Genomic DNA, 26455 nt, shown 5'->3' with positions numbered 1-26455 from the left:
AAATGTCTTCCAAATGATAACTACACTTTGGATTTGAAGGCAAAGAAATAAATCTAATTACCCAGGTATGCTCACTTAGTGCATTCTAACAATGTGTCTTCTCCTAAAACCACACTGCAGGTGTGTAAGGCAGTTGCTCCAGAGCTGCAAAATATGTTATTGTTCTTTTCCCCCTTTACAGAGTCATTTGAACCAGATTCATACTACCTACAATTAGTAGATATCATGCACATATATTTTTCTTCATTCATGAGTAGATATCCTTGTTCACCCAGATTCAATCAATCCCCAAATGCAGCTCATAGATGAGGCGTCCCTTGTTACGTCATATGTAATTAAGTCTTGTGCATCAGCAGAGAAGATACATCAAATCCTGATGGGTCAATAACCCGTTCTTTGTAACTACAATTCATTGACATTTTATATATTATTACTTTGTTGATATTAATAATTTTAGGTACTTTTACTTTGTTGTAACTGTAGAAGTTATCACATGCAATATAATGTTAGTGTTTACATTATAATTGTATATAGGCTGCTACATCCTGGATCTCACTTATAGATGTCAGTTGGGGTTGTTTTACAAATGAATGTTAACTCTGTCTTAAATTTTATTTTGTTTATTATCTGTCCTGGTCTTTGGCTACAATAAATTGAAAATTGAAATCGATCCCAAGGAAAGATGCAGCTACCAAAGAGTTGCAAATGGGGCCCACCCAAATACTCCACCCCCAACCTCTTCATTACATCAGCCGTTACCTTCAGATCCAAAGTGCTTCATAGACCTCAAAAGGATATTTTAATGAATTACTCAGTTCTGCTTTGGCCTTGTATTTTGTGGAGACATGGAGAAGACAAATGAAATTATTCCAATTGAACTCCACCTTCAATTCCCAGGTAACTGAACCTGTGTTTTCCCTCGAACCTCCATGCATGCATAACGAAGTACTTCTAATTTCGGGATGTGGATCATATGAACATTCCCAAGCATCCTCCCACATACATCCCTGCGGCCAATTCGCTCACACAGAGAGGGACTTCTCCTGGTGCCGTCCACTAGGCAATGCCAACGGGCGACACCAAGGAGTAGGGCCTTCTCTGTGATGGGCCCAACCCTCTGGAATGACCTCCCCCCCCCCGACATTAGAACCACTACTGACCTCCGCTCCTTCCGGCAAAAATTGAAGACTCACCTGTTCCGATTAGCAGGCCTGGCATAATTACAACTGTTCCTCCTGGCAAATGTATTATTAACTGGTTATTTTAGGGGTATTGTTTTTAATTTTATTGTGTGTGTTTTAGGGGTTTAAAATTTAAATTTATATTTATATACTGGCTCTGTACAGTTCTTTTAATTCCATTTTAACCTCCTCCATTCCAACTGTACATATTCAACTTTTTTATTGTATTTTGATATTTTGCATGGACTGTACACCGCCCCGAGTCCCTTTTGGGAGAGGGGGCGGTCTAGAAGCACGGTAAAATAAATAAATAAATAAATAAATAAATAAATAAACCATCTTCTGAAGTTGGTTAGGAGGCATGATCGGTACCAGCCTCTCTTTACCTCTGCACCAGATTTATCTGCAACAGTGTCCTTTTGAGTCTCTCTCTCTGCCTCCCTCCCTCCCTCCCTCCCTCCCTCCCTCTCTCTCTCTCTCTCTCTCTCTCTCTCTGAAAATGGGCAACATAAATAAATAAATAAATAAATAAACCATCTTCTGAAGTTGGTTAGGAGGCATGATCGGTACCAGCCTCTCTTTACCTCTGCACCAGATTTATCTGCAACAGTGTCCTTTTGAGTCTCTCTCTCTGCCTCCCTCCCTCCCTCCCCCCCCCTCTCTCTCTCTCTGAAAATGGGCAACATAGTGGTGGCAGCACCAGGATGTAAGCCCCACTTCATTGTATGTGCAATTTGTCCCATAACAAGTTACTGTCACCAGCTATTTGAACCTTCTTAAATATAAATATGTAGAAGATAAACTGAATTTCAACATATGTATATGAATATAGAGGCACAATTTGCCCAGTTCACAATATGAAACAGTGAATGGATGACATTTCAATATATACTTTGTCATTGAAAAACAAAACTAAACATACACAACACAAGTAATACTATTGCCTTTGGACTATAACTCTATATCGATCCGCTTATAGAAGCAGTTTTATGAAGAAAAAAACCTATTTATTTATTTATCAAATTTGTCTAGTTCCCCATCTCGTGAGAAGTGACTCTGGGTGGCATAAAGCAAAGAAAAAAAAGGATGCAAACCATAAACACATTGAAAAACAATAATATTTACACACACACACACACACACACACACGAGATTCTATCAGTAATAAAGCCACCTCAAGATTCCCCCCCAGTTCCATGAGACCTCCGAGGCTGGATGACAAAGCTAGATCTTCTGGGAAATGAGGAATGAGGCTGATCTCCCTTCAGGGTTGAGAAGGTTCCATGACACAACAGAGAAGGCTTCCCCTCCTTGGTCCTACTGAGAGGTAGGCCTGCAGCCTAGCTCTCTTGTTGGAGCTGATGGGACAATATTTTGTCTTGTAATTGGGGAGATATGGTCCTTCAAATAACCTGGCCCCATGCCATGAAGGGCTTGAAAGATTAAAACTAGCATTTTGAACTGGATCCAGGAGCAGACTGACAACTAATGCATCTTGCAGAGCTGAGACATAACATGTGCTGTTTTAGCACATATAACTGCCCACCCTACTGTATTTTGCACCAGCCGAAGCTTCCAGTTAATCTTTAAGGGCAGCCCTGTGTAAAGTGCATTTCTGCAATCCAATCAGGAGGTGACTAGGGCATTAGTCACTGTGAGCAGAGATCCCCGATCCAGGAATAGGTGGAACTGGTATGCAATACAAAGTTGTGCAAAGGGCTTTCTAAAAGCCAAGACTGCCATCTGCAGTCCTGAGTCTAGGAGGCCCACAGATTGCGCACTGGGTCTGTGATACTTCACCCCATGGTGACAGACAAGGTCACCCAACAGCTTCACATAAATGTTGAATAAGAGCAGGGACTCTGCATCATCTCACATATTTGGTTCTCGGACAGGATCTCTCCTCCTTAAACACACCCCAACTGGATCCAACAACAACACAGTGCCACCTACCCACAATCCCCCCGAGACAATGGAGAAGGATGCTATGTTCAATGGAATCAAAAGCTACGGAGAGATCAAGTAGGGCAAGGATGGATGGATGATTCCCATCCTGTTTTGCCAGAGGGCATTTAAAGCTGCAACCAATGCGACTTCCATTCCATACCAAGACCTGAATTCCGACTGAAAGGAAAACAGATAACCCACTTCATCCAAGGTCCTCTAAAACTTCTGCATAGCCACCTTCTCAATCACCTTCCCCAGAAAGTGGAGGTTAGATAATGGATGAAAATTGCCCAATATAGTGGAACCCAGTGATGACTTCCTTAGGGGGGGGGGAACCAAATCAACCAAAGATAAAGGAACAACTCTCAGTCAAGTCAGAGTTCACCCCTAGTGAGTCCACCCACGCGACAACCCACAGGCTACTTTAACAAGCCAGGAGGTGCATGCATATACAAAACAGTCCTAAGAACCCTGTCAATTTCCTCAGGCCCAAGAGGTTCAAAATAATCACAAATAACAAGGCAAGGCTCCTCTCTAGGCATCTTCTCTGGACCTACAACAAGGCTGGAGTCCAAGAAAATTAAGCCACTTTGTCCAATAGATGCTGAACAAATTACCCTGCACATCTCTGCAAGACGTTATCTGAGTCCATCCTTCCCCACATGACACGTTCCCCCTAAACCACTACCGACCTCCGCTCCTTCCGACAGAAACTCAAGACCCACCTGTTCCAATTAGCTGGCCTGGCCCATTTATAGTTCCATTTTTAACCTCCTGGCAAACATTTTATTCTGGGGTAGCTTTTTTAGGGGTAGTTTTTAATGTATCTCCAATTTTTAATTTTAACTATTATTGTACAGTTTATATGTTACCTCCTCCATCTATATCTATATTTATTTATATTTATGTATTTATATTGTGTTTTAATATGACTGTACACCGCCCCGAGTCCCTTCTGGGAGAGGGCGCGGTTTATAAATTAAATAAAAGTTAAAAGTTAAAAGTTAAACAAGGCCAGAGGATGCATCCACAGTCCATGGATGCAAAAAGGTTGCCGAAGCCTTGATGCTTTGCTACCCTTAACATCACAAGGTAGGCCTTAATAGCAGCTTTAACTCATGTTTGGTCAAGTTCAGCCTTTGTTGAGCACCAGTGTTACTCTAGGTGTCTCTTTTTTTTTTTTTTGAAAATATTTTTTTTTATTTTTGGTTAAACAGACAAACACAACACAGGGAAAAAAATCATATTTCGTTACATATTGTAGAAGTGTGTCGATTGGTTACAAATAACTTTCATACATCACTTCCACAGTCATTACTTATAGTTCATACCACGGTGTATATTTGAAATCAAAAATAATACAATAATACAATACAATAGTAGAGTTGGAAGGGACCTTGGAGGTCTTCTAGTCCAACCCCCTGCCTAGGCAGGAAACCCTATACCGTTTCAGACAAATAGCTATCCAACATCTTCTTAAAGACTTCCAGTGTTGGGGCATTCACAACTTCTGGAGGCAAGCTGTTCCACTGATTAATTGTTCTCACTGTCAGGAAATTTCTCCTCAGTTCTAAGTTGCTTCTCTCCTTGATTAGTTTCCACCCATTGCTTCTTGTTCTACCCTCAGGTGCTTTGGAGAATAGTTTGACTCCCTCTTCTTTGTGGCAATCTCTGAGATATTGGAATAATGCTATCATGTCTCCCCTAGTCCTTCTTTCTCTTAAGCTAAACATACCCAGTTCCTGCAACCGTTCTTCATATGTTTTAGTCTCCAGTCCCCTAATCATCTTTGTTGCTCTTCTCTGCACTCTTTCTAGAGTCTCCACATCTTTTTTACATCGTGGCGACCAGAACTGAATGCAGTATTCCAAGTGTGGCCTTACCAAGGCATTATAAAGTGGTATTAACACTTCACGTGATCTTGATTCTATCCCTCTATTTATGCAGCCTAGAACTGTGTTGGCTTTTTTGGCAGCTGCTGCACACTGCTGGCTCATATTTAAATGGTTGTCTACTAGGACTCCAAGATCCCTTTCACAGTTACTACTACTGAGTAAGGTATCACCTATACTGTACCTGTGCATTCCGTTTTTGTTGCCTAAATGTAGAACCTTACTCTTTTCACCATTGAATTTCATTTTATTAGATAGTGCCCAATAAAATGAAATTCAATGGTGAAAAGAGTAAGGTTCTTTATATATCTTACTATCAACATCCCACAACTCTCATTTGACTATAATTGTTTTAACATCAAATGAAATAATCCAAAATTAAAAACAAAACCACATAATGGTCGGCTGCTATTAACTGTGCCAACCTTTGCAGGACTTTATGTGAGATCTTTTCCATAGCAGCTTCATCGTCCTGGATTTCGGAAAGCAACTCCAAAAGTATCTCACATTCTTCTACCTTGGTCATCTCTTGGACCAAGGTAGTCATTAATTATTTCTAATATCATCCAATAACATTACACCTTTATAACATCTTCTAAGTAAGAATTAATTATGATTGATAACAAAATTTCTAATCTGTTTTTCTCCAAGCTACCATGGGTTTTAGAATATGTCCACTCCCCGCACTCCTGGAAAAAGTGGGGATGGAGTTCAATGGCTGGTGCCCCTTATAGTTAATACAAGTAGTCCTCAATTTACAACAGTACATTTAGTGACCGTTCAAAGTTACAACGGCACTGAAAAAAGTGACTTATGCCCATTTTTCACACTTATGACCTTTGCTGCATCCCCATCCAACATTCGGATGTTTGACAATTGACTCACATTTATGACGGTTGTACCGTCCCTGTGTCACGTGATCATCTTTTGCAACCTTCCGCCAAGCAAAGTCCAGGGGGAAACCAGGTTTCACTTAACAACCATGTTACTAATTTTACAACTGCAGTCATTCACTTCACAAATGCAGCAAGAAAAGTTGTAAAAATGGGGCAAAATTCACTTCACAAACTTTTCACTTAGCAACATAATCTTTGGGCTCGATTGTGGTTGTAGGTTGAGGACTACCTGTAGTGTAATCATCGGGGATACAAGAAAAATATGAAAATGCTCTGTGCGTAACCAAAACCGCATCTTTCTTTGAAATGTATGCATATGAATTACACAGAGATTCTTTTTAAGAAAGCCTAAAAGTGATTTCAACCAAGCAGTTCTTAATAAAATTTATTTCCAATGGTGATGCTAATTAAGAGCCTATATTTTCAGAATTCCCTTATGTAAATGAGAGAGTTTTGACTAAGAATGAAATGGGACATTATTGGTATGAATAGTGGTGGTATCAAAATTATAACAAAATCATAATAGTGAAACAGTTCAGAAGTGCAGGGTTTAACCAACAGGAAGGGAATCATATCAGAAGGAAGAGATCAGTAATTAGGTGCTAATATTGAATTTAAAAATGTCTGAAAAATTACATTCAAAATCTTTATTCAGGGCTGGATATGCAGACAGAGGCGATACTATAATGTTCATAGCTTATATTAGTTACCAACTCCTCTTTTTTACTCTTGTTAGAATCAAACAATCCAACTCTTCACACCTACTTCAAGAGATACACACTTTCGGTAGAAGAATATGTAAACTGCAGTCAAAATACATAGGAAATGTCCCCAAAGTGATGTTCTTTAAATTAGAAGATATAGAAACAGAATAGAAAAATCTCCCTGTATCAATGAAAAATTACGTGTAACTGCTTTTTAAGACAAAAAAATTGTAAAAATAGTAGGCTGCATCAAATTGACAGATTAATTCTATTGAGGATTAGTTTTAGGTATAAAAGGATCAGATTGATTATGAGTTTATAAGTGGTATGAAGTGCATCCACAAGAAGGGAAGGGAAAGGATGAAGAAGGGAAGGAAAAGGAAAAGGAAAGGAAAAGATGTCAGGATTTAAAATTCTACAATAAATTTCTTCCAAATTTATTGCAGATTTAGTACGAAAATCAAAACCGCTGCATTCATTTTGGCTGCATCTCAGGATGACTCCCAGAAAGCAGATCATATTCTAGATCCTTGTTTAATGCTATGCTTCTTATTTATTTCAGTCTGTTTCCCCAAGAGAAAATTCTTAAATGAATTATGCCCCTGGTTCAGAAATAATTGCAGGAAACATAACCACACAGCCAAGAATTAGATTAATTGAGCCAAAAGCCTATTGTGATTCAATCAATCTTTATTATGGTCACAGACTAGAAGTGGTCCGTGGTGGTTTGTTTTAGTCAAATATATCTCTGCAGCACAAAAATCAAACCCAGGTGCTACCTGGGAAATATCAAGCGATATTTGATGCATTGCCTGTTGCTATCAACAAGGGAGCTTGGTGGATAATCCTTTTAATTCATAAAGTAGATTACAGGAGAATAAACCAAGGAGATCAAGAACAATTTTACCTCATTGGACTTAGCACGGCATATTCATGATATAGGGAATTCCCTCAAACTAAAATAGGGCAATCATCTCAAATTATACAGAAACCAATATCTCTGTGTTATTTAATTAAATAAGACTAATTTCAATCCAGTTTGAAATAAAGAGCAACACTACGTAATTAGGAGCTTAGACCTCAACAATCTCAGGCATGGATTTGCTTTAGAAATAGTCCTTCTTTCTTCTGTCTCTAGTTTAAATAATGCTCTAAAATAATCTCATTTAAGATGCTGACGAATATGAATTGTTAAATAGTTTCCTATATGAAAAAAAAAATTACCCTCTGCCAGCCATTTCAGAGACTTGGCACATTTAAGGAAGTCTCTATAGTTCTATAGCCCCCTCATTTAAAAAAAAAAAAGTCTTTTTACACAAGTCCGGAACATAAAGTTAACTATTAACTATATTTATGATTATTTGTATGGTTTTTTTATTTGGTACCTGTACACCGCCCCGAGTCCCTTCGGGGAGAGGGGCGGTCTAGAAATCAAATCAAATAAATAAATAATAAATAAAATGACTTTATCAATTCTCCAAACTCAAAAGAAACTCCTACTCACCTTCTTTACATCTGGAACATTAAATGATTTCTTAGTATGAGCAGTCCAACCTACTATCCCGATGTCCAGAGGAAAAACAATTTCTTTATTAGGATTCACCAAATTGTCGTCATAACTGGAAGTAGGGGTGACGTCGAAGAGCCTGCTAGCTAACTCTGGGATCCCATTACGGGAACGGCAAATAAACATGCTACATTTGTCGGCTGCTATTAACTGTGCCAACCTTTGCAGGACTTTATGTGAGATCTTTTCCATAGCAGCTTCATCGTTCTGGATTTCGGAAAGCAACTCCAAAAGTATCTCACATTCTTCTACCTTGGTCATCTCTTGGAAGGAGATGCCTTCCTTCAAATTCTCAGTGTTGACTCTGAAGAGGTTCGTTAATGCTTCTGGGCGAAGTCTTTTATCATAAAACTCCTTGGCAAATTGCGGGTTGTTGTCCAAATATTTTTCAACATCTTCCTTATTGATTTCACCCATCCTGCTTGGCTTCTCTTTGGCAGGTTGTTGTTGCTTGTTGTTGTTATTGTTGTTGCTGTTGTTTTACTCTTGCATCCCCACCAAAACCCAGGAAAAGTCCGTTTTTGCTTCTAATTGGAAAAGGGCATGTTGTTCATTATATCCCCAGCAACTATAGACTCTAGATGTGTTCTGTGGGCTTTCCAACCTTCTAAAACCCTTGAAGTATGACAGCAGTCCAGTAGCTTATGCCTTCTTAAGTGAAGGATCCAGTGACTGCTAATTAAAGAGATGTCAGGACACTAAATCCTTCAGCACTCTTAACTTGCCTATTCTAAATCAGACATTTAGCATGATAAACCAATCTGGCCATTGCTACATCACGCACAGTATAGAAAATATGCCTATAAGGTTGTACGTGTATATTTTCACTTGCTTTTGCTTGCTCTTTCTTGTTATTAATTTTCCCATGGAGGATTTGCATAGGCAATCTTTTGCTTCCTGGAGATCTGCATTTACACACGTTGTCCCTTTTCAGTATAAATGATTCATCGATCTTGGATAGATAAAACAAGCGAGGATGCTTTTAAAGGATTGATGCTGCTTTCTTCATGGAAGAATGTATGTAGGGCTAAAAAGCATAGCACGGAATTCATATACCAAATAAAAGAGCCAGTTTATATAATGGTTAGGCTACAAGGTGGGAGGTCCTGAGTTCGAGTTCCACCTTGGGCATGAAGCCAGCTAGATGTCCTTGTGCCAGTCACTCTCTCTTAACCCTGGGAAGAAAATAAACAATTCTTGAAAAACTTTGGCAACAGAACTGCAGGAAGTAGTGCAGTCAGGAATCAATGCTGGTGTTCAAAGGCACCAAAACATTAAAAAATAAAAATAAAAACCAACAATCCATCTATCCAGCTTTGAAAGGAGAAGAATTGCTACCAGCCGGAAAGCGGAAATACATAGGAAGGGTCCATAAATACTTTAGGTTATTATTCTACAAACACATAAAGAATTAAGAGAACTTGTAAAAATTGGCTGTAAAGTCCTTGGTGCTCTTTGAGCTTGGTTGTTGTTGTTTTTTTGCAAACCTCATTCCCTTCTAGTTGTCAACTCGTATTGATGATATTGCCTAGGTGGGTAATGCAATGTCTGCAAGAAAACAAGCAAGCTCAGAGAGTACCAAGGACCCCACAGTTCAACCCCAGTTGCAAATATTCGCTTCTATTGGTACAATTAGCTGTATTTTTTAATTTAGTAGTGTAAATATGAAAATGTGATTAAAAGCGTATTATATGACTTTGTATTCAAAGTCACCGTAAGATCAAAATATACTAGATTCCATTTAAGTTAGGTGGAAAATTCATCTATGCACATGATTTGAGAGATTCTTCTACATTCTCTTGCATCTCTCATGATAGATTGACACTAACGGTTACTCCACACAATCAGTTTGTTCCAGCAGAATTATGGTCCATAAGGACTACTAGCCACCTCTCCAAAGGGTCACCATCAGTGAGCTGTTGGACAGCGTTACTTGGTCTGTTGTGTGGATGCTTGGGTGGTTTAGGGGCAGGGATTTTTTGGTGGGTGGGGTTGTGTTTGGGGATTGTCATGTGTGTTGGGCCTGGTCTCTGGGCATTATGTGAATTTCATTGTATGAGTATACTGTGCATATATGTATAATAACACTAAAGTATTCTTCTTCCAACATTGCCCTCTTTCTGCCTCCAGCCCACCTGGAGGCCAATGGAGCTTTTCCAGCTCTATCTATAAGTATAGGAGCTGGTAGAGATTGCACTGTTTGGTTTAGCTGCTTCACTTCACTTCCTTGAAGGTGACTATTTCCACTCCAACTTGAATGTAGTAGAGATGCTCCCCTCCTCTCTAAATGTTGCCTTCCAAAGCTATTTTTATCTTGGGCTTCCAGTTTTCTTCTGAAGGAACTTTGACCAGTGAATGTCTTTTTTTCTCCTTTGTTTTCACAGTAGACTATTAAAACTATTAAAACAGTGAACCTTCAGTGCTTGCAATTCTTTCACAGGAGAAAACAAACTAAACAAAGTGGCTGGATGCACACTGTTCAACTCTTTTTTCTTTCCCTTGTTTCTATTCTATTTGGTGATCAGCGTTCAGTTATGAGTTTTGGTAGAAAAGAAATCAAAAGACCAAGGAGAAAGAACTGGACTGTTGGATTGGTGAAACATTAGACGTTAAAAAAATAATAATAATAATCACAGGATGAGCCCTTTTTTGTTTGTTTGTTAACAAGTTCCCTGAAATTTCATTTCACTTCAATTTTCACTGAAACTGAAGTTTAATGAAATGAAGTTTTAAATTCAGGTGAAATTGGCTAAGAGTTCTGTTAATTTTCACTTTCTAACACATGGGACAGGAAGGAGAATACAGTAAAACATGCTTGGTTTTGTTGTGGCTTAGACCATGCCACTGATGAAACACATCACAGGGGAAGTGCCAAGTAGAAGGCAGCATCAACGCAGGAGGGCTGACGTAAAGGATTATAAATGAAAGCCACATGTCCTCAAAGACCCATACATGAAAAGAAATGGAATTGGTAGTTGCCTTCCCAGAACAGTGGGAGGGGTAAAGACAGAATCCCAGGCTATCCCCGAGGGCCAAAGCAAAGGAAGGGGCTGAAATCTGGAAAGAGGTTTCTTAAGCTGACTTCATTTCCAGCCTATTTACGCAAGGGAGTCAAAAGCTGCTTAAGGCCACAGTGGAAAAAGCCTTAAGAGTTATGCATGTTTACAGAGATCTACGTCTCTTAGAATTTAATAAGACCAATTTCAAATATTTGTTTGTTTATTTCATGCATAGCTCTACACCTTTTTGCCCAAGATAATTAGGGCATTTTTCAGCCAAACAACCACCACCCAAAATAACAAAACAAATCTTTGCAATCTATTTTAAAAAAGGGTAAATTATCCATAAATTACAGCAATGAAAATTACAAATTTCATTGCATACATGTACAATGATAATAAAGGCTATACTACTATACTAAAATAAATAACCAGATTAAGTGAATATCTACTGATATTCAGTAGTGAAGAATGATTTTATTAACATGGTATAATAAGAGGAACAATAGCAGTTCATTCTCTTTTTCCCCCTGGTCTGTTTATTCAGTTAATTCCAAATAGCTTCAAAAGCATGTTTGCCAAAATAGTCATCTTCCAAATGTGTCCAGATCCCTTTATCCCTTTATAACTTTCTTACTAAAAAAAAATTAATGATATCAGTTTATTCTTAAGCAGAAGGTGGAGATTTATGTGTTTGATTCTGTTTTCATGTGAGACTTTTAGGCACATTCCTCACCACCAACGTGATTAAATTTGAATTTTAAAAAAGTGATGAACTAAATAGATTTTGTTCTGATTTTCAGGCAATTTTGGCATAGCCAGAGCTTGTTATTTTAATACGCATGTTACATTTTGCTTTTGATGTTTGTGGTTACTATAGCAAATGCAACTATTTATGGAATCATTCTTAGTGATGCCTCAGCCCTGAGCTTCTGTAGTACGTGGATAGTCTAAGAAGGATAAAAGATGATGATTTAAATAGCTTCAAGTGCCAGGGAAATGCCAAAGGTATTTATGAGATTCTACTTGTTCATCCAGTATTTACATTTAAATACTGTAACCATAGCAATAGCAACTCATTCTCCTACTTATCCCCAATGGCTAAGGTTTTTTTTTTTAAAAGAAAGACAAAAAAAAACCCTGGTTTTTTTTCATGTTATTAATTCAACCTTTGACAGGATATTTAAGGTTAATTTGTTCAACCAAGAAGGGCTGAATATTTCATTCACTGCTTTTTCAGAATCCGGCAAGTTTGAAAAGGAAAAGTTTCTTATGTTTCCTTTTGCATTTTATGCTGTATGAATGTTTATATTTTGAACAAAGAAAAGGTCCAGCTTTTTTTTAAAGGAATGATATCAATCCAGAGCATTGAAAAACGATCTTTGATTACCATTTAAAAGCTGAAACTAGATCAACTTCAAATATAATTTTATTTCTGATAAAATTTGTAGTGACTGTCAGTTTTGGCCAGATGGTGATACTTAGGTAGGAAAAATTGAAATTGTGGCATAAACTCCATAGTTTAGTTGGAATTATGGTGCTATATCATGTGGGTTTTTAAAAAATAAAGCAGCAAGAAAATTTCCATAGTTAAACACATAGTTAAGTCACCTTTTAATGACTACAGACCCGATATACAGTCTTTGCTTAATGGTGATAACTGGGACTAGAATTTATGTCATTACAATCATGTGATGACTAATTCAAAGCTGTTATAATTTTGAATGAACAAAGTGATTGTTAACCAAGGGCTATCTGTATAAAAGCCCGCATATCAGAAGTCAAGTTGCTTCTGTAAGAAGTTTTCTCCTGTAGGGGAAAAAAATAGCTTTGGACTTTATATATGGTCCTTCACTTCATCTGAAAACTAATGGTTCACTTAATGGTGAGCTTAATATGATTTGCTTCATGTTGAGTGAGCATACTGTTTGAACACAGCCACTGAGAACACTCAATAAGAGCTAAAATGGCTTAAAATGATGAATGCGTAAAGACGTATTGGCTTGCTCAAGAAACCGTGGTTAAAACAAATCATGGCATCGCATGCCGAATAAGTCAATTATAAAGAGTTCTGACATGTTTCTCAAGTAATTAAATAAATGGGCTTTCTTCTTGATTCTGATACTGTTTTTTAAACTTATTTGATTTGACTAAAAATATTGATCCGAGCAACAAAGAAATATGTGTTTCCTGTCCAGGTCCAGAGTTTAGGCTTTTTAATGAAAGAAAGACGAATTGATTAACTACATAATCTGGATATTTTTCTTTCCAACATTGTTGCTAGAATTGTCATTCCGTTCAAATATGGAGCCTCGTCTACTTTCAGCTTGCTCTGCGTTGTTCAGCTGAGGCTACCTCTTTAAAGAATATTTAACAGGTTCTTTTAAATGTTTACGGACATGTTGAAACTTCAGAATAAATATTGACTGTGAGGAAATGCCAATGGCTTGAAAAGGAAGGGGGGAAAAACCTTTTTATATAATAATGAAAGAAACCTATCAACCAGACAGGGAAGGGGGTGTGTGGTAAATTCTAAAGACTTTGATTTGCTGATCTCGGTGACCACCTTCTGTATTTGACACACCTTTCAATATCCTTCTTGGGTCTGTTGACTTAAACCCAAAGCAGTATTCTGAATGCACCTCCATAACAATGGATGCCATCTTGAAAGTACGGCATATGAAGAGCTGGTAACATGGCATTCATCTCATACCGTATGTAACAAAACATAAATAAAATCCACACGGAATGATATCATCCATTGTAAACACTTAGGGGGTTTTTGTATGTGTTATCATATGCTTTAAGGGCTGCTGCTGGATGACCTCTCAGATGACTGGAGATAACCTCAGTGTATCAAATTAGGAAAGATTCATACACAATCAGGTGCAATGACTGTTGTTTTGTTCAAAAAAGAGACCTCATTTGTTCTTCAGTGAGCCCTTCGTACTGACCTCAACATTTGACCTGCCATAGGTTTAGGTTTAGGTTTATTTGGATTTATATGCCGCCCTTCTCCAAAAGGACTCAGGGCGGCGTACAACATTAAAAACACACATCACAAAAGTTAAAAAAAAAGATTAAACCCATTTCCAAAAAGACCAAACCGATTTTTTTTTATAAAAGAAACAGTACATTTAAAATAAAATAAAATTAACATTAACATTAACAGGCCAGGCCGGCTTGCTGGAAAAGTCAACTTTTTAGGGCGCGTCGGAAGGACCGGATGTCAGGGATTATGCGGAGCTCCGGGGGCAGCTCATTCCAGAGGGAAGGCGCTCCCACAGAGAAGGCTCTCCCCCTGGGGGTCACCAGCCGACACTGCTTGGCCGACGGCACCCTGAGGAGGCCAACTCTGTGGGATCGTACTGGACGGTGGGAGGCTACTGGTGGCAGTAGGTGGTCTCGCAGGTACCCTGGGCCTAAGCCATGGAGCGCTTTAAAGGTCATAATTAATACCTTGAATCGCACCTGGAAAACAACCGGCAACCAGTGCAGGCCATCTAAAAGGGGTGTGACATGGGAGCACCTAGGTACCCCCATGACAACCCGCGCGGCCGCATTCTGGACCAGCTGAAGCCTCCGGGTGCTCTTCAAGGGCAGCCCCATGTAGAGAGCATTGCAGTAGTCCAGGCAAGAAAGGACGAGGGCATGAGTGACTGTGCACAGAGCATCCCGATCCAGGAAGGGGTGCAACTGGCGTACCAGGCGAACCTGGTAAAAGGCCCTCCTGGTCACGGCCGTCAGGTGTTCTTCTAAACTAAGCCGTGTATCCAGGAGGACTCCCAGATTGCGAGCCTTCTCTGAGGGGGCTAAAATTTCTCCCCCTATCGTCAAAGATGGAACAAGATGTACAAATGGGAATGACGGGAACCACAGCCACTCAGTCTTGGAGGGATTGAGCTTGAGTCTGTTCCTCCCCATCCAGATCTGCACAGCCTCCAGGCATCGGGACATCACGTTGAGGGCATCGTTTGGGTGGTTTGGGGTAGAGATGAAAAGTTGGGTATCATCAGCATATGATGATACCGTACCCCAAAACCATGGATGATCTCGCCCAGCGGTTTCATGTATATGTTGAACAGGAGGGGTGAGAGAACCGACCCCTGGGGCACCCCACAAGTGACGCGCCTGGGGGTTGATCTCTGCCCTCCAGTCAACACAAACTGCGACTGATCCGACAGGTAGGAGGAGAACCACCGTAAAACAGTGCCCCCCACTCCCAACCCCCCGAGTCGTCGCAGTAGAATACCATGGTCGATGGTATCGAAAGCCGCCGAGAGGTCTAATAGGACCAGGACAGAGGAACAGCCCTGTCCCGGGCCCGCCAGAGATCATCGACCAAGGCGACCAATGCCGTCTCGGTGCTGTACCCGGGCATGAAACCCGACTGAAACGGATCCAGGTAGACAGCTTCATCCAGGTACTGGGGAAGCTGACGTGCTACCACACTCTCGACAACCTTCGCTACAAAGCGAAGGTTGGAGACCGGACGATAGTTGGCTAAAGAAGCTGGGTCCAGGGAAGTCTTCTTGAGGAGGGGCCTCACCACCGCCTCCTTCAAGGCGGTGGGAAAGAACCCCTCTCTCAATGAAGCGTTGGTAATCGCCTGGAGCCAGCCTTGTGTCACCTCCCGGGAAGCCGAAACTAACCCAGAGGGACACGGGTCCAGCACACAAGTGGCAGCACTGAGTCTCCCCATAATCCTGTCATGCCTTCGGGGGTCACAGGGTCAAACCCATCCCAGATAGTCTCCTCAAGATTCATCCCCGTCGGCTCGCCCGAATCTACCCAGTCAGAGTCCAAGCCTGTCTGGATCTGAGCGATTTTATAGGGAGAGGTATATGTAGGAGGCATAAGGTAAAGGTAAAGGTTCCACTCGCACATATGTGCTATACGTGCTATTCGTTTCCGATTCTAGGGGGTGGTTCTCATCTCTGTTTCTAAGCCGAAGAGCCAGCGCTGTCCGAAGACATCTCCATGGCCATGTGGCCGGAATGACTAAACAGCAAACAGAAGGTAACAGAACACTGTTACCTTCCTACCAAGGTGGTTCCTATTTTTCTACTTGTATTTTTACATGCTTTTGAACTGCTAGGTTGGCAGAAGCTGGGACAAGTAGTGGGAGCTCGCTCCATTACGCGGTGCTAGGGACTTGAACCGCTGAACTGCTGACCTTTCTGATTGACAAGCTTAGCCACTGAGCCACCATGTCCCCTGTAGGAGGCATAGACCATGGGCAAAAGCTGCCTTATGGAATTGTGTATGTTTTACTGGTGGCTTCTTAGCATTAGATTATACTTGCTACTCAGATACCAATACTTTAGCCACCTTGAGACATTATGGTATTATACATACTGTGCCCACTCTGGGCTTTTTACTAGAAATGTAGTAATGTCTAATCCAGTGATTCTCAATCTTCGGATGTTGAAGATGTGTGGAGTTCAATTCCCAGAATCCCCCCCTCCCAGCACGCTGGTCTTAGCCATCATGATGCCATTGCACAATGTGAATTATAAGTAGCTCTTGACTTACCACAGTTATTTTAGTGAGCAACTGTGTTAGCAATTGTGGCAAGAAGGGTCGTAAAATGGGGCAAAATTCACTTAACAATTGTCTTGCTTAGTAACAGAATTTTTGGGCTCAATTGTGGTTGTAAATCAAGGACTACCTGTATATAATCTTGGCATCTTGCTATCACATTATGCATGAGTTACTTCCCTGTCCCAATTCCCCATCAACCCAACATGGATGTCCATATAATGGCTAGGAAGGATTTGGGGACGAAAACTCCAGCCGCTCAGAGTTGCTTTGAAATACAAGATGGGTAGCAAACAAATTTGATAATAATAAAAAATATACAGCAGTGTCCTGATTTTGGGATTTCCTTGAGGAATTACTGAATTATTGGATGCGAAATATTTTGAACATTAAAACAAATTAATTAATGCCGTAACAACCTCAGATTCTATAACTGCTTTGGCAGATATCTCTATTGATACAACTGCTTCATTTATTCCCTTTATAAGAATGGGTTGACCACAGAGAAGATGGAGTCTCAAAAATCAATTGTTCTCCAGAACTATCACGTTGCCGACATACTTTATGTGAAAGGCAGCTCATCCACAGGAAAACCATCTTCTGCTCTATTTCACATTCACATGTAAGACATTTTTCCTCCCTTTTAAAAAACAAGATAACTAAGCTGGCCCATAGAGGAAAAACAACCCAACCACCATATTGTCATACAATGGATGCTATTCCATTGTAAAAAAATGTCAGAGAGGGCCAAAGCATCGACAACAATGCTAAATGAATGAGAATCCTTTTTGCCTTAACGATGAGATCATGAAGTGTTTCTAACCATGCCCAAATGAGCATGAAAACAAGAACAGTTCTCAGAGACACCAGCAGCCATCAAGCCCTCTTCTGAACCATAACCAGAGCTTGCTGCGTGAATCCTGCTTTCTTGACTTGGCTTTTACTCAGGCGGTGTTACATAAACCGGAGAGACCTCTTTTGGTCCAGAATCCAGGGAAGAGTATGTGCTCTACCCCCTCTATCTAGCCAGTGGTTGGGGATCAAAGATCATTGCTGTTTGCTTCCCTGGCCTCCTGCTGCAGAGGTTATGCAAGATCTTTGTTAGGAGAGTTTGGAATTAATCTAACGCCTGGTCTCTGCTTGCCTCTCCCTCCCAAAAGAACTGATCCACCAACCTCATGAGCTTATAAAGCTCATGTCCTCCTCCTGCTTGCTTTAGAACTTAGCTGCTGGGTCTGCATTTCTCTTCCACAGGCAAGTAACTTCTTTAATTATTTGAGCCCCTTTCTCTGGTGACTATGATATATAGAAGAAGACCTCAAAAAGTCCCAATACTACCCTGATTCAGAAAGATCCTTTTAGAGGGATTCTAGTGCCCTATTTAGGAAGCTTCATAAGACCTCTCATTTCATCTGCCACATGCCTTAAAAAGTCTGTTTTTCATCCTTCTTTTTGGTTATTCTGGACAGTCTTCCTTTTCCCTCCCCATATTATGATTGGTGTTTGATTTTTGTTGCAGACACAGAGGAGCAAGATGTCTTTCAGGTGTCCAACTCCTGCCTGGTTGATGCTGGTGGGATTCCTGGCATTATTGGATAGCAGATGTCAAGCTCAGCGGGACTGCCGAGTGAGCAGCTTCACGGTTCAGGAAAACTTTGATAAATATCGAGTAAGTTTCCTGCCCATATCTTTTCCTTCTTCTAGGTATTCTAGTTTGCTCCCCTACAGCCCATCCCTGCATATATATTTTTTGCTACTCCCCACTTTCCAAATTTTTCCCCAGTTACATGAAATAATCTGAAATGGCTTCTTAAGTGCCTGTACAGTAATGATAAAGCATGGCTAGTCTAGAGAAAAGAAGGTTTAGGAGGGACATGATAGCAAGTATTCCAGTATTTGAGGGGCTGCCACAAAGAAGAGGGATGCTTTTATTTTTCAAAGCATCAAGGCAAGACAAGAAACAATGGATGGAAACTAATCAAGGAGAGAAGCAACCTGGAATTAAGGAGAAACTTCCTAACAGTGAGAACAATTAACTAGTGGAGCAGCTTGCCTTCAGAAATTATGGGTGCTTCATCACTGGAAGTTTTTAAGAAGAAGCTGGACAATTTGTCTGAAATTGTACAGGGTCTCCTTCTTGAGCAGGGGGTTGGACTAAAAGACCTCCAAGATCCCCTCCATCTCTAATCTGAACTGAATTAAATGGTCTCTTCCAAGTAGCCATCTTTTTTACCACCTTCAGTTTCTTCCCTAAAATCTACCTTGTCGCCTTAATTTTCATGCCCTACACCAGGATTGAGAAACCCATGGGATTCTGAATGTTGCTGAAATTTTGTGCAGTCTGAAACCGTTTAGAGAGACACAGACTCTCTATCCTGAAATTCCTAAATATACCCCAGATATGTTTCTTTTTTCATCTATTGCTTCTTTGGTTGCCAAATTTAAAACAGGGAAGGAACTGTCATCTTCTACACTATAAAATGTTGTGTGTTCTATTGCTGCTAAATGGATAAGAGTGTTAACATTGCATGAAGCTAATTCATGGTTATCACTCTTTGCAGCAGAGAAAGGCAGTTAGTTGTGTTCATTGCTCAGCAAACTGTTGAGCAATGAACTGTCCCATTTATTTTCAGAAATACATTTCAAAGGGTGTCATTCTCTTAGAGAATTTTTTTTGTGCATTGCATTACATGTGTTTACATTTCAAATAACATCCGTAACTTGGTTTTACCTGAAGTTCCTTCTTGGAATTATTATTGTTCAAAGACAGCTGATGTATGTAGATATTTCACCTGTATGTAAACTCCAAATGAGTCATCTTCTATTATAAAAGCTAGATTTCAAGTTTTCTTATTGACAGACTGAGACAGGTTTTTTGATGGGGGAAGAGAATTGGTTCCAATTCATCATCCAAATCATTTCTGTGTAATTTCCACAAGGCTGAGTTAATCTAATCCAATTTATCTCTGCTTTACCCATATTAGAGATGACAGGAAAAGGAAAAGCTTTCTAGATCACTTCCAATGCATAGCAATTATTTTTGATACTGATTCTAACTTTGGCTTGCCTTCTACGATGTAGTTTTTACTTTTACATTTTGTAATGGGTCTTTTTCAGTGCTGTAAACTGCCTTGAGCTAAGGTGACCAACCGTCCTCCTTTAGGGAGGACAGTCCTTCTTTTGTAAGTTCTGTCCTCCCTCGAAAAGTGTCCTCCTACATGTCCTCCTTTTCGATATTTGAAGACTAATCTGTTGCGCGTTATGTGACATATTTGTATTTGACATGACAATTCGTCAAGACTCGGTATAGTGCGGTATAAGACATGATATTTTTATGACAAAAAATATTAATTCAATGGAAAAGTACTCATTTAAATAATAATTAACAGGCATGTAAGCATAATTACAATATAAAATGTTGCAAATGTTTTTATTATGCATATATCATATTTTAGTGTATTATTGTTGCAATGAATAAAATATTTCTTTTATTTATGATATATTTTTTCCAATTTATTTGTCCTCCTTTTCATTGCAAAAAAGTTGGTCACCTTAGCATTTTGGACAATAGAACGTGTTTTGTCCTCCTTTTCATTGTAAAAAAGTTGGTCACCTTACTTGAGCATTGTATAAAGGTGGGATGAAACCTAACAAATAAGTAAAAATAAAATAGAGAGACAAGTTACTTTAGATGCAGAAGAGCACATTTCATGAAATATAAGGCACTGATCTTTAGGACTCTGATAGGCTACAGTCATAAAATATTTTAGACTTCCTTTTGTAAGATTGCAGAGAATCCTTCAACTATGATTTTTCTGAGAAAGAAAAATCGGACATTGGAGGTTTCTTACTGGTAGGCAACTTTCCCTATCACCTTTTCTGGTGAATAAGGAAATCAAAATTAGATATAGAAGGAAAAGGTATGGATATACAGGATCTAGTGTTTTCCTTTGACTATTGACTCATAATCAGTAGATAATTTGCGTCACCCTGGAATGGTATATATTTTTACCTTTCATTGGTTTCATAATGACATAAGAACTATCTGGTAAATAAAACAAAGGTTAATTATTAAGTTTGGCATAGTTATTGTATATAGTCTACTGCTCTTCAAAGGAATGGAATGGAATCGAAGGGAAGGGAATAGAATAGAATAGAATAGAATTCTTTATTGGCCAAGTGTGATTGGACACACAAGGAATTTGTCTCCGGTACATAAGCTCTTAGTGTACATACAACAACAAAGTGATAGGACATATATCATAGATCATAGTTACAATCAAACACAAGATATAACAAGCGATAAATCACAGATAACAATAGAAGAAGGTAGTAGGAAAGATGAGAAGATGAGAAAGATAAGATGAGGAGAAGGATGATATCAATACAGCCCTACTGCATGGGTGAATATCTTTAGGCTTATAATCAAAATGTGTACACCTGTCCTCAGAAGTCCCAAAATATGGCTTGTAAGTGGCACTCACCAATTTAATACGGAATAATTATTTTAAGCAACATTTGCTGAGAATCAAGGTTTGTTTCGTTTCCCTCAAAATGTTTTAGAGTTTCTTGAGGTTTATCTTTGCATAGCGTATTTGGAATTTCATTTTTGTCGCAAATGTTAATGACAGATGAACATGGCTGCAATTGAAACTTTCTTCGTTGGTGTTTCATTTCCTCCTATTGACCTATCCCTTTAGAAAGATCAGCTAAGGACTTTTTTTCCTCTCTTTTTGGCAGTACGCTGGCACCTGGTATGCCATAGCCAAGAAAGACCCTGAAGGATTGTTTCTTCAGGATAATGTGGTGGCCAGCTTTATTGTGGATGAGGATGATAAAATGACTGCCACTGCCAGAGGCCGAGTTGTGCTCTTTGGGTGAGTCTTGAGATCCAGTTTCCTTCACAGAAGGTCCAACCCTATCATTAGGGAGAGTAAGGTTGCTACCTTAGATACCTTGGGACATAGGTTTCAGAATGTATTACTATTGTAATAAAGAAGAACAAGGCCGGAGACAATCCAATGGTGATGGGTGGTGGTAGTTTCCATCTTATGCCAAAAATCATATCTGGCCTTGATTATTATACACGTTGACTTATGTTGAAAAGTTCAACACAAGAAGAAAAATGGCTATTTCTCAAGTCAAAAAATGATGTGATCCAGCCTGTTATAGTTTTTGCCTCTCTTTTACATGCTCACATTCTTTTATACCTTACTGGTAAGCACAAGTAGCTACAGATTTACAACTATGACCTTAAATCCATCTCTTCCTCTTTTCAGTACCTGGAACATGTGTGCTGATATGGTTGGCACTTTCACCGAGACAGAGGACCCTGCCAAGTTTAAAATGAAATATTGGGGTGTGGCCTCGTATCTCCAGAAAGGAAGTGAGTATATCAGGAGGAGACTTAAGATACTCAGAGCCCTTGCTACCTTTGACTTCTCAAAGCCAACATTCAATAAATCTGGAAATTACCGGATTGGGAGAGAAGGTTATATATTTAGTCTTTTTTTTTTTTACTTTGTGAAGAGATGTTGGTCAAATCTCTAAACATTATGTACAGTAAATGAAAGCATAAGAAAATCTCCCACGCCTGCCCACTGAAGCTCCAGCTATATTTAAGGAAATTGCTCAGAATAAACTGACATAATTTCCATTGGAATGATTTTGTTACTGAAGTCGCTGAAAATCTGGTTTTAGCTATCCCTTGAAATCTTCAAAAAAAAGACAGATGGAGTTGCTTGCTTTTTAAAGGATTTTTTTCACCCGCTTTTTAGGCTAGAACAGAATAACTCTAGAAATCATCCAATATCACTGGAAAGGCTATTTGGCTCCAGGGTTTTTTCCCCGCCTCCACCTTCAACAGATATTCAACCTTTGGCCTGCCACGAAATCACAACAGGCTGCTTCCTAAGGACTCGGGAGTCCAAAGGCTGGTGTGCTTGTCTGGGTCATGTTAAACACTAAATCTGGCACATCCCTTCCATTGTATCTTATCAAAAACTGGCTCCACTCTTTTAGAAAGGAAGCGGTTAAGAAGTCCTTAACCCTCCTCGAGTTATTTGATAACTTTAAAGATAATGTACTCCTAATGTTGATTCCTGTGCAAATTTCAGGACTTTGGTCACTTAAGCCTGGCCATTTCATGGATGTTAAACCTTTGGCTTCTTCAGCACCAAAATACCATTAGCAACATTTCTGAGAACCATTCTCACGATTGTGTTCACCAATTTGACTTGCCATTTGCCTCTGAAATAATGTTTTGTACGCGAGCAACCAAATGACCTGTATACTAAAACATTTCAGAATCAATTTTAAATAATTGGCACTTTCAAAAACAAAGATAAATCTCATCTCGGATCAATTTCAGAACCTGAATGGCAATACCTTTTACACGGTTAAGTAGGTGCCTACAAAACAGGCTTTGTTCACAAAGAAAGAAGATGTGAAATCACTTTTAAAGTGAATAACGGTAGGTCAATATGTTTACTTTACTTTACTTTATTGTCATTGCACCTCGTACAACGAAACTAAATGTCGTCTTCAGTGTACATTATAACTATACAAATAAAAACACACACATCCTTCACATTCTATATGATTGAATTGAAAACCCGATATTGCATTAATATTGCACTATATCGTAGAATTCAATATAGTTACTACTCTGGGATAGAAGCTGTTTTTCAGCCTATTTGTCCTTGTTTTTATTATCCTGTACCATCTGCCAGATGGTAATAGTTCAAAAAAAGGATGCCCAGGATGAGATGGATCTTTAAGAATGTTTTGAATGTTTCTTAAGGCAGCAGGAGCTATAAAGCTCTTCCAAAGAGGGGAGAGGGCAACCAGTGATCCTCTGGACAATGACGCTAACCCTCTGGAGCGCTGTCGTACCTGCCACTGTGCAATTGACAAACCATACACAGGTGCAGTAAGTTAAAATACTCTCTATGGGGCAGCGGTAGAAGGTCACCAGCAGTTTTTCGTTCAGTTGTTGTTTCCTGAGAAGTCTCAGGTAGTATAATCTCTGCTGGGCCCTTTTGACCAGTGCTACAATGTGAGTGCCCCAGGTTAGGTCCTCTTTTATGATAACACCCAGAAACTTAAAACTGGCCACTTGCTCCACTCAGTCTCCATTGATAAGCAAGGGCTAGATGTCTGATCTATTCCTTCTATAGTCCACTAGATCACAATATGTGATCCTGAACTAAGGGGCTTTGTGGAATAAAAAATGCAGGCAGTCCTCATTTTACAACTATTTGTTTAGTGGCCGTTCAAAGTTATGAAAAAAGTGATTTACACGCATGTAAAGTGATACTGATTTTTCATTATGCTTTATCCTAGATGATGATCACTGGGTTGTGGCCACGGATTATGATACATATGCTCTACACTACTCTTGCCGTAATATTACTGAAGATGGGACTTGCGATGATAGCTACTCGTTTTTGTTTTCCCGGACTCCAGATGGGCTAACACCAGAAGCACAAAGAATTGTCAGGCAAAAGCAGGTGGAAATCTGCCTAGACAAACAATACAGGCGTATTGTACACGATGGTAAGGAATATTTTATTAGAACTTTACAGGAAATCTAGCTCAGGATGGGATAGATTGGGAACAAGAAAGCTGCTAGTTCCAGGGCAGTTAGAATTCTTAGTGGCACACAAATGCCACAATCACCTTAAGAGCCTTGATAAAAACAGGACCTCTCTTCCAGCGAGATGGTGGAAGAAAATAGCCCTATGAGTGAAAGATTATGTATCTCTTGGAATGGGCAAAATGTAAGTTCCTAATACAAGGAGAGCTTCAACCTAGAAATAAGGAGAAATTTTCTGATAGTGTGAACAATCAACCAATGGAACATCTTGCCTTCACTAGTTGTGGGAGCTTCATCACTGGAAGCTTTCAAGAAGAGATTGGACTGGTATTTGTCAGAAATGGTAGAGGGCCTCCTGCTTGGGCGGGAGGGTTGGACTAGAAGACCTACAAGGTCCCTTCCAACTCTGTTAATCTGTTAAATCTCACCCAACCTTTGAGCTGCATGGAGTTCAACTCCCAGAATTCTCCAGGAAACATCTTAAAGTTGTGAGGTTGAGAAATACCGATCTGGATCATCATATGCTTTAAGACTAGCTTTCACCATCTAATTGTTGGGACTATTACTCTTAGAACTTCTAGTCAGTATGACCCAATGGCTGGGAAATTTGTAAGTTGAAGATGGAGGTGGGTTGCTTCAGGGCGAACCAGTAATGGTGGCAGCATGAGGCTCCACCCACCTATCTGGATGCTTCTGCACATGCGCAGAAGTGTTGTGAGTGAGCGCCAGTGTGAGCGCAAGCGTGAGCGCAAGCTTGCATGCAAGCATGAGCGAACCAGTAGCAACGAGATTTGAAACCCACCTCTGGTCTAAGACATCTGTTACATACTGTATGCTTCAAGTTATATTCATGGCAAATCCTAATACCCTGTTTCCCTGAAAATAAGACCTCCCCAGATAATAAGCCCACCCCCCGAAAATATTGCAACACAGCAGCAGCCATGAGGTGACCATGCTCGCCGCCTCTTGCACCTCAAAAATAATATGACCTCCCTGAAAATAAGGCCAACTGCTTATTTTGGGGGTCAAAAGAAAATAAGACCCTGTCTATTTTCAGGGAAACACAGTACATAAAGTTTAGGAGGTGCAATCAGAATTGAGGAGTGAATTATACTAGAAAAAAACTTAAAAACCTATTTATCCATCCAGAATGCCACTGTTTTTCACACTGGATTCCAGTCAGCTGCCTACTTCAAATCTACCTAGGCTAGAATGTCAGGGGACGAAGGAGAGGGTATTGGAAGGCAAATTAGGCATGAGAAGACTCATGAAAGGAATAAAACAAATGTGGCCATGAGTTAAACATTGGGTATTTTTCATAAATGACGGAACTGGAAAAAAAAAGGAGGCCCAGAGGAATTTCTACTCTTCCATATTAATTCATTGTTATCTACCAGTTTTCTCAGATATGATTCATAGTTCCCTCTCCAGGTCTTTTGCAAATAGAGGCAACCTGACTTCTTAATTTAAATTTGGATGATTCTCTCTTTTTGCTAGGAAATCTCCTCCTGCAGTTCGGCAATCCACAAAATATCTGTTTTTCCATTTTGAAATTCATGTCTTTCCCCCACTTCAGAGTACCCAGGCTCAGTTAGCATTGTAGCAGCTGTCATAATATTCATTCACACAATATTGCCTGTCCTGCAAAAAGCTTCAACGTATTACTCATGGAGGGTTTGTCTATATCAGTATTTCTCAGACTTGTCAACTTTAAGACATATGTATTATTCTTTGAGACATCAAGGGTGAAATTAAATAGACATTTATGCTCTAATTTTGTAGGCTGGTTTGTACCATCTACTAGCTTTAGAATCTTATTATACCATATTAAGTCAAATCAGTTCGCTTTATTTTGTAATCCATTCTGGGAATTTTAGCAGATTTCCTTTTCCTTTTTCTTTCTTAGGATTCTGCGACTGAAGACAACATACTCTATGGAAAGCAGGAAAGCATTTTCTCAATAGTTAAAAGCTTTTAAAATGTACTGTTTTGAGACAAGTCCTTAATTTCAATTCAATTCATTCGTGGATTCATTTGGATTTTAAGAATACTTATCTAAATTACAGACAAGTAATTTGTCATTTATCCTTCCACCAGTTAATAAACTGAAATCAGGATAACAGGACCACAA

The 26455-nt window shown here is 39.5% G+C and overlaps 2 protein-coding genes across 2 annotated transcripts in view; one reads left to right on the top strand and one right to left on the bottom strand.

Annotated features, from left to right (window-relative positions):
• The window catches only part of PDE6C (phosphodiesterase 6C), a gene marked incomplete at its 5' end in the record, with an annotated part of 40013 nt that extends 31409 nt beyond the window's left edge, over positions 1-8604 (bottom strand). Inside the window, one exon of the mRNA XM_081953924.1 lies at positions 8125-8604. Coding sequence (XP_081810050.1) covers positions 8125-8604 — 480 coding nt within the window. The remainder of the gene's footprint in view (positions 1-8124) is intronic.
• A 9234-nt stretch (positions 8605-17838) lies between these two features.
• Positions 17839-26455, top strand: RBP4 (retinol binding protein 4). The gene is made up of 6 exons (XM_081953959.1): positions 17839-17985; positions 18247-18396; positions 21468-21604; positions 22007-22113; positions 24072-24284; positions 26231-26455. The coding sequence occupies exons 2-6, from the start codon at positions 18262-18264 to the stop codon at positions 26242-26244; spliced, it is 606 nt and encodes a 201-aa protein (XP_081810085.1). The 5' UTR covers positions 17839-17985; positions 18247-18261; the 3' UTR covers positions 26245-26455.

This window comes from Natrix helvetica (genome assembly GCF_964273705.1).
Source record: "Natrix helvetica genome assembly, chromosome: 5".
In the NCBI taxonomy this organism is placed as follows: Eukaryota; Metazoa; Chordata; class Lepidosauria; order Squamata; family Natricidae; genus Natrix; species Natrix helvetica.
This window is presented reverse-complemented; position numbering and strand designations above follow the sequence as displayed.